The sequence below is a fragment of the Mus caroli genome, chromosome 1, assembly GCF_900094665.2.
Source record: "Mus caroli chromosome 1, CAROLI_EIJ_v1.1, whole genome shotgun sequence".
Lineage (NCBI taxonomy): Eukaryota > Metazoa > Chordata > Mammalia > Rodentia > Muridae > Mus > Mus caroli.
This window is the reverse complement of record NC_034570.1, coordinates 156,660,511-156,669,721: the sequence shown is the minus strand read 5'-3', so window position 1 is coordinate 156,669,721 and position 9,211 is coordinate 156,660,511. Positions and strand designations below refer to the sequence as shown.

General features: G+C 43.3%; 1 protein-coding gene across 3 annotated transcripts in view; it reads right to left on the bottom strand.

The window, feature by feature from the left end:
• The window catches only part of Ildr2 (immunoglobulin like domain containing receptor 2), a 60,213-nt gene that overhangs the window by 39,456 nt on the left and 11,546 nt on the right, over nucleotides 1-9,211 (bottom strand). For all 3 annotated transcript variants that reach the window (XM_021168537.2, XM_021168551.2, XM_021168546.2), the window contains exons 2-3: nucleotides 4,795-5,127; nucleotides 3,184-3,303 (exon numbers count right to left, since the gene is read on the bottom strand). In XM_021168537.2, coding sequence (XP_021024196.1) covers nucleotides 3,184-3,303; nucleotides 4,795-5,127 — 453 coding nt within the window. The remainder of the gene's footprint in view (nucleotides 1-3,183; nucleotides 3,304-4,794; nucleotides 5,128-9,211) is intronic.

The window sequence follows — 9,211 nt, the reverse complement described above, 5'->3', positions numbered from 1 at the left end:
TTGAATAGGTAGGGAGAAAGTGGGCATCCTTGTCTAGTCCCTGATTTTAGTGGGATTGCTTCGAATTTCTCTCTATTTAGTTTGATGTTGGCTATTGGTTTGCTGTATATTGCTTTTATCATGTTTAGGTTGGGCCTTGAATTCTTGATCTTTCCAAAACTTTTATCATGAAGGGGTGTTGGATTTTTTCAAATGCTTTCTCAGCATCTAACGAGATGATCATGTGGTTTTTATCTTTGAGTTTGTTTATATAGTGGATTACGTTGATGGATTTCCGTATATTAAACCATGCTTGCATCCCTGGGATGAAGCCTACTTGGTCATGATAGATGGTTGTTTTGATGTGTTCTTGGATTCGGTTTTTGGTCATGATTCTTAAACCCACTGTCTTCTGTCTTCACTTTTTTCTGATTTCCAGACTTACATTTGCAATTGCCAGTGATCAATTTGTCATGGACAATTTTGGGTAACACCACTTATATTACTTAACATAACGAGTTTCAATCTATAAAAAATATCCCAATGAAACACAGTCCCTGGAGCCCTGGTGATGTCCTACAGACATCTTAAATTCTACATGTTCAAAACCCAACTCATCCCTCTGCTTCTCTAACCTGCTTTTCCACCCACATTCCTTTTCTTCGTTAATGTGATAGCTGGTTACCCACTAGTTAGAAATCTTTGCATCCTGTTTGACATATCTCCCTCAATTTCTTCATACATCTTCAAGATCGATTGATTTGGTCTCAGCACTGTAGTTAAGGTGTCTCCATGCCCTATTTTGGTTCAGAGTCTTGTACCTTTCATCTGTGCTTCAGCAGCAGCCTACATATCCAACCCAGGCTTGCACTCCTCCCGCTAATGAGCCGCCTGCCAGGCAGGGAGTGTGTTTCCAATGCCTCTTGTGCAAACCTTCACTCCAAATATTGAAAACATATCCTTTGGTCATTAAGTCCTTCTTTTTACTAAAATGAATCCTCTAGCCATTCCTCACAGAAAATTTGATAACCACTAGTTCATGGTGCTGTAATTTGCAAACTATGAACTCCAGGAATCTTTTCAGGCCACCCCAATCTTTGACAGAGAACCCAGAAATCAGGTTACTTTCCTGGTTTCCCAGGAAAAAAGACCATTAAACAAAATAGTCTGCAGACTATAACAACCAAACAATTCTAATTTCTTTTTAATGTGACAGTAGTTTTGAAAAAAATTATAAAGGGAGGCCAAGCTAAAGACTCAGAGTTTGGCACTTAGTGTTTTAATGCGCTCAAATTTTTCACAGATTGCAATCAATTCCTTTAAATAATGGACAGTCTTGCCCAAAACTGTCCATAGCAAATGATCCCATTCTGGATGTTTCTAATTAGCGTAGAGTAGAGCAGGGCTGTACCTGTCCCTCGGGTGCATCGGGTGCATCGGGTGCATCGGGTGCATCGGTTCAGTGATGCCGCTTTTATGTAGAACTCTGACTGCAGTGTCCTTCGTTTGTGGTCACTTCTTCTCAGTACTGAGCTCTGCTCCTCATCTCTCCTCCCATCACTGGTGACCACTGTCATCAAGCCTTCCAGTCATTTACCAGCTGCTGACCCCTTTGGTCCCCAAGAAAGGCTCCGCAGTTAGCTTGGATTCAGTCCAGAGGAATGTGTATCTTAGCCTATCCTCAGATGACAAAACTTTTCATCCATTCATTTCCACTTCACCCCACATCTGCTGAAGTGGGACCAAATTATCTAAAGCGGTTCCTTACCTGGCCTCTTTTCCTCTACACACAATTACTTCTCTGCAGATGGTTGCCTCGGTCTAATAGCTGTGCTCACAATTATCTAACTGCAAGCTCAAACAAACTTCTTGTTACTGCAAACTTGGCTATTAGAGTTCTAAGATTAGGCAAAAAAGAAAACGAAAAAGAAAAAAGTATCTCTTAGATTCTGTCTGATTTAAAAAGCCACCGCAGAGCTCAAGTCTTACCCTCTCTGTGTTCTTGACATTGTCAGTAAGTCTTTTACTCCTTTAATTTCCTTTGAATAATTCATATTCCTCCCTTTTTGTACAAACCACAGCAGTTTAGTTTCTATGTTGGCCCTAAGGATTATGTTTAAATCACCCGTCTAACAAGGAAAACCAACATTTTGAAGACTCTAAGACTAAGGCATGAGAACTATTGCTCTGCCAAAGTCATGACGGAACCTAAAAATTCTAAATAGAAAATGCCACTTTATCCCTACATATTGGGATTCTCATGGAGGGAAAAATAAAAAAAATCAGCCTTAACCTTCATTTACATTTTAAACAAGGCCCTCTTGGATGTTCCCACAAATCACTTTCAGTTAACTTTTGGAGGCTACAAGAACAACAAACACAAAACCACGATGTCTTCTGAATACAATTTAATGGGTATATCCTCAATTATTTTTTTCCTACAATTAATAGAGGGCTTTTCTTTGTTTTCTGTGTTGGTTTAACCTAAGTATTTTTTTATCTAGCCAACATTTATGAAATGCAAACTATGCACTCAGTCTTCAAAGAGATCATTTCCCGCTAACATTCCTCCAACCCACAAGAGGAAAAGTAGCCAAAGCAAGGAGTTTTCCTTTATGAAACAGTTAGTGTTAATAAAGATTACAAATATTTGCTTGAGAATAACTTGGACACTTCTGGTTAAACTTAGCACACCTCTAAATAGCTCTTCTCATTGGATGCATTTTATTACTGGACTCTCCGGCTTACACACACCTTGCTCATTCGTGATTATCTTAAGCAGAGACAAATTAATTGTTCAAGAAAATGTCAGAGGCCTGTGAAATATGATAGAGACTAACGAGAGGTAGATCGCATCATGTGTACACATCTCAGACGGTCCCAGGGTCCTTTCTCACATAATTAACCACCACATAAAAAGACAAGAAAGGGGTAAGGGAAATCAGGGCTAAAGGTGAAAGTAGGAAAGGTAGGGACACTCAGGAGATCAGAAGCACTTCTCACGATGCTCCAAAGAGAGCCCCAGCCTTCCTGAAGCAAGGCATGATGAGCAGAGCTACAACCCAGAAGGAGAATATTCTACAATAGGCTGGTCTGCTCACACAAGATAAAAATCATGTATGCAGTCTGCTAATGCATGCAGGGAGAACATGAACGGGACGCAAGCAGCCTAAGATGAAAATGCTGCCCCTGGTTCTCACTCACCCAACACCAGCAGTTCCACTGAGTCTTCGTTTTTGCCTTCCAGGTCATCCGGGGTGGTGATGATACAGTAGTAGAGTCCGCTGTCTCCCCACATGAGCTTTCCAATTTGAAGATCTGCATCTATTATCACAGAAAGGAGGACCTGCTCTTAAACCTCTGTCCTCTGGAAGGAAGGCATTGAACGATGGGGCCTGGGACAGGGGCGCCCTTCTGGAGTATCTATTCCTTTGCCCAGATACTGATTGGAAAATGCTCACTTCGTTTCAAACAAAATAATACAAATTAGCATCCTTAAAGCAAGAGAATAATTAGGGTACAGCCGCCAAGTAGAAGTAGTTCTAGTCAACTTTCAGGCGTAGTTGATGTCTTTGAACCAGGTCTACAGCGGCACCTAACACATGAAACTCAAGAAGAATGAAGACCAAAGTGTGGACACTGTGCACCTTCTTAGAATTGGGAACAAAACACCCAGGGAAGGAGTTACAGAGACAAAGTTCATAGCTGTGATGAAAGGATGGACCATNTAGAGACTGCCGTATCCAGGGATCCATTCCATAATCAGCTTCTAAATGCTGACACCATTGCATACACTAGCAAGATTTTGCTGAAAGGACCCAAATATAGCTGTCTCTTGTGAGATGATGCCGGGGCCTAGCAAACACAGGAGTGGATGTTCACAGTCAGCTATTGGATGTATCACAGGGCTCCCAATGGAGAAGCTAGAGAAAGTACCCAAGGAGCTAAAGGGATCTGCAATCCTATTTTTGGAACAACATGATGTACTAACCAGAACCCCGGAGCTCTTGTCTCTAGCTGCATATGTATCAAAAGATGGCCTAGTCGGCCATCAATGGAAAGAGAGGCCCATTGGACTTGCAAACTTTATATGCCCCAATATAGGGGAATGCCAGGGCCAAAAGAATGGGAATGGGTGGGTAGGGAAGTGGGGGGCGCTATGGGGGACTTTTGGGATAGCATTGGAAATGTAATTGAGGAAAATATGTAATAAAAATATTAAAAATCAAAAAAAAAAAAACACAGTAATTTTCCGAATGATCCTGGGTTCCTAGAAACAAACTGATTTCTTCAAATAATTTAATAATAAAATCATTCATGAGACTTGTGACTCACGTCACAAAAGACATGTGACTTTTTGTATCTAAAGCTTGGGGAGCTGGAGAGATTGTGGAGTTGATTCACCCTCCTGGATCTGTAGCTTGCACACATCCCTTCTCCAGGCAAAGGAGATGTTAGGGAAGTCTATTTCTCAGGGTCAGGAAAGAGGCAGGGAAGGCAATCGAGGTATAGAGTGTCTGCCTCGAGTTCTTCCCCTAAAACTCATTTCAAACAGTTCTGCCACCAATCTCTGAGATGGGAGACCAGGCTCTGAAAGCCTACTCCAGAGCTTATCTCTCTTTCCTACATGCCATGTTGTCCACACCCCCTCCCTGTACTCAGAGCAAAATGCCAGGGCTCTTGCTGCTCCCATCGCCCACAAAATCAGATCCTTGAGTGGCTGAAAGACTAAGAGTTGACTTACTTTCCCCTGTGTCTGGGGAAAACCCTGAACCTCCCTCCCACCCGCTAGATTCAGAACAGGGGCATCATTACCGTGAACTATTGTGATCTCTCTGCCCCTGTAGAAATCTCCCAGGGTAACAGTCGAGCCCTGTTTGGAAGCTACCACTCGGACGGTCCTTCTGCTGTCTAAACAATCCAAGTAGGGGTCCCATTCCAGGTTCCTCTTGCTGAGCGCTTGGGCTCGGGGAGAAGACATGCCCAAGGATTCTCCCATGCGATCCTGGCAGTAGGATTTGAACTTCCACTGAACCACCGCAGGCTGATGGGAGGATGTGGAAAAGTGGCATCGAAGCACAGTGGGCTGGAAGAGCATGGCCACCTTCTTCTTGTCAGGCACTGTAACCTGAAGGCCTTCAACCATGGCTGCAAAACAGAAGGAACATGTCGGAACAGTATCCATACCATGGACCCTACCTCTTGCCACACGATATCATCTTCCGTCCTGACATCCTTGTTCTGCATGTATTCAGGCCCACGGTTCCAGGTTACAGTCTATCATGATAAGGAAGATAGAACAGTGGGAGTTTGAGGCAGGCAGTCACACTGAACCCACAGTGTAGAAACAGAGTTAGGAATCTGTGTGCATAGCTCACGTTCTTCCCTTTATACAGCCTAGGTTCCTAGCCCAGGGAAGGATTCTGCCCATGATGAGCAGGTCTCCCCACTTCCACCTAATCCATATAATCCCCACAGGCATGTCGAGAAGCTATAACTCTGGTCATTCTAGATTTCACTAAGTTCATAATTGAAACTAACCACCACATTTGGCAAGATATCCTAAAAGTGCATCATCTAGCTTCTTGCCCTCAGCTTCACCCCTTTGAAGTAACTCTATTTGAACACCAAGCTTGACAGATTCCAAACAACCTAGAGTTTCTCCGAGTGACCCTTGTTATTCCACATCTCTAAGTAATTGCACATGATGACCCTTGTCTCTGGAATGCTTGGCTTCTCTTCCCTGGGAGAACGGTTTCCCATGTTTCAAAACCCAATCCTAATGTCTTCTTTGTCCAGAGTGTCCCTTCCTTCTTTGTGTTAGCAACATATCTCCTATATAAACAGTTATTGTGACAATTTTGTGAGAATTTCTTTTCATGCCATTTCAGGAAATGATAATATATTGTCTGGATTATGAAGCCTATGGGTACTTGATAGAAAAACAATGAAATCAGGAAGTAACACTTCAAGACAAATCAACTTCCCTTCCAGATGGTGACCAAGCAAAGGGGAAGAAGTAACAAAGCAAAGAAGTCTCTTTATGAGAGACCTCAGTCCCAAAGCAATAGACTAGATTGAACAGCTTTTAAGAGTAATCGAAAGAAGAAAAACTAAAAACCAGATGAGAAGAGACACCAGCTGAGGTCTGGTGATCAGGGAGAACAGGGGGATTTCAACGATCGAGATACCAAGGGGAGTCTGAGAGACAAAGGCCCGTGGGATCTCATCAGTTAGAGTCTAGAAGTTCTAAGCAATGAGAACACAATTTCCTACATGAATAGGAGAGTCTATAGAGTGTCTAACCTAGAGACTTCTGTTAGAAGCATAAGAAGAATTGTAATACGAAGCAAAGAAAGGAACATGAAGATGGGACAGCTTCCAAGCTGAATGCAAGAATCGCCAGGTTGGTTTCAGGTAGCTTGGAGCAGAAGGCTTTTGGTTTGGTTTGGTTTGGTTTGGTTTGTGTTTGTGTTTTGTTTTGAGTCAGGGTTTCTCTGTATAACCATGGCTATCTTGGGACTCACTCTGTAGACCAGGCTAGCCTTAAACTGAGAGATCCGTCTGCCTTTGGCTCCTGGGTGCTGGGATTAAAAGCATGCTCCACCCCAGCCAACATGGGGCAGAAGATTTTGCTTTCCAAGTGCAGCATGGACCTGAGACAGGTGAGAAAGGGTGCCAAGTGCTCACCCTCAGCTCAAACATACACCTCCTATGAATGTGCCTTTTTACTGAAGCAACCTTGACAAGGACAAGGTGTACACACGTCTCCTGATTTCCAGAGCAGCATCTCTCCTCCATGAAAGGCACAGTCAAAAATGTGGGTCCTCATTCTTGTTGTGAGAAAATGATTCCCGCATCCCACAGAACGTGGTAGTGAACACAAGAGAGTGTTTTGGACCAGCCAAGTGCTTGGAGGCTGCCCATGAATAAGTAAAGGAATGGCTGAGCCAATATAGGAGTATTAGTATGGGAGCTTCAAGGGCTGTGCAGAGGAAATAGTAGGTGACTCATAGATTGCATAGTATATTAAAATAGTGTTGGCACCAAACAGGAAGGGCTTGGAATATCATCTGGCAACACACTTAGTGGTAAGGCCTTAAAGTCTGTGTAGCAATCTGAGATCCATTTTCCTCACCTACCCAGTAAGTATCAACAGTCTTCCCCGCCAGGAACACAACATGAACACACTATCACACCAGGCTCATCAGGGAACAGACTCAATAGAGGTTCACTGAGACGTAGATCTCACGTGACAGTCCCCACCACCATTTTCAGCTGTGCCCTCACATCCTGTTTTGAAGCTACTATATCTCAACCACCATCTCCTAGCACCCAGCTTGATAATAACCATATTCTGTAGACCGGCCCCATCAAGGGGCAAATAATTCTGTCAGGAAACTCAGTTGCAACTTCCCACCCCAAATGTTGATGTCGCTAATTCCGTTCTCTCTGACTCACACACCTGAGATAGAAAATGTACATGACTTTACAGTTACTCCTTAAATGGTACAGCAACAATTTTCGGCCCTGTAATTCTTCAACTCTTTACTCTCCTCCCAGTCTCCCAGTGACATAAGTGGGACAGAAAGGTGAAATGCTTTCAATTAATAATGGCTGTGTTTGGATAATGAAGCATGGGCATTATTCCCAGGACATATCACTCACCTGACCATGCCAGTTCTCTGTCCTGTGCCCCGCTGAGGCTCTACTTGGGAATATCTCACTTCCTAGTCTCTCTGGGTAAATAAAATCATCAAGGGGAAAGAGCGCTACGTGAAAGTGTTCTTGGGGTTTCAAGCATTATTTACACTTTTATTTTAAAGAGAGAGACAACTTTGGGTTTTTGTTCATCAGATAATTGCTGAGAATAACCTTGTCACCATGTCTATTCTCTGTTAATGAGATTAGCCATTTGAAGAAGGCAAGTCATTGAACTCTCTTAATCAATTATTAATAGAGGTTAGTCAGTTCTCAGCTTCTTCCAAGAAGGCACACAAACTCATGCTCCAAAGCATAAGAAACAGGTTCTCAGAGACATTTGCCTTTTTACAGCATGACGGTTAGTCCAAAGGCCTGAATTTGGAGAGCAGTCCTAAATTAGAATCCAGCTACATGGCCTTAGGCAAGGTACTCAACTCGTGAACTTCAGATTTCTTAGGAGTAAAACCATAATAATAGTAACAGTCTTATGGGGTTGTTCAAAGATTAGATGACATTTTATCCTAAATACTTATGGCAACAGCTGATATATATTAAGCACTGAAATACGCAACCGCTGTTGTTGTTGCTCTCACTATCAAGAAGTACCTTGGCTTCTGTGGAGCTGTGGTCCCTAAGCCAGGCAAGGGCAGATAGTCAGGCATGAGATGCTGGCTGTGAAAATGGAAGCACAGAGAGAAAATGCACAAGCACACTGGAATGTGTCAGGAGTTCCACAGTGATGGTGTCTCTCTATGCTTACTGAGTCACTAGCCCGTGTCCTTGAAGTCAGAATGGAGAGTGGCGGGGGTGTGAGTGTGCATGCACACTGTGTGGATGCATGCACACTATGTGAGCACAGATGCAGATGCAGGTGCAATGGGACCCTGCACTGAGGACAGAGTTGGGTTGGTTCAGAGGACATAGCCAGAAGTTCTGAGTGCCCCTTTATCAGACTTTTGAGGGCCACAGTTGCTAAGAATTAAAACTAAAATGGTAATCCCTGCCTCTACTTTGTCAGTTTCCAACAGTAAGTAGCATTCAGTTTCCAAGGCTGCTCTAACCCCATTCATCAGAAACCCATCCTCACAAGTTGAGGGTCTAGAACTGCTCATCTGGCCCTAACCCTAGGATGAGAGATTAGATTTCTCATGCCCACTTGACAGCATCTCTTGTTCTCATCCTGTGATTGCCTTATTCAGAAATTGTTCCTAATTTGGTATGCTAATTTGCAACCCGATTGCCCTGCCCAGAACTTCAATCTGCTTTTTCCAGACCCCAGAGGTAGCCCCTTCTCCAAAGGGCGAGGCATGTTTCCTGTATCTCCTCATGCATAGTTAAGTCACATCTCAATCCATGATGGTACATCCACAATGACTCCCCTTCCATGATGGATTGAAACCCCGTGAAACTATAAGTTGGAATATATTTTTTCTTTCCTCCATTTAAGTTAGTTCTGTTTGGAACTGTGGTCACCATGAGGGAGAAGTACTGAACTTCGTACTTCGTAGTCAGCTCTTCGGCCGCATGC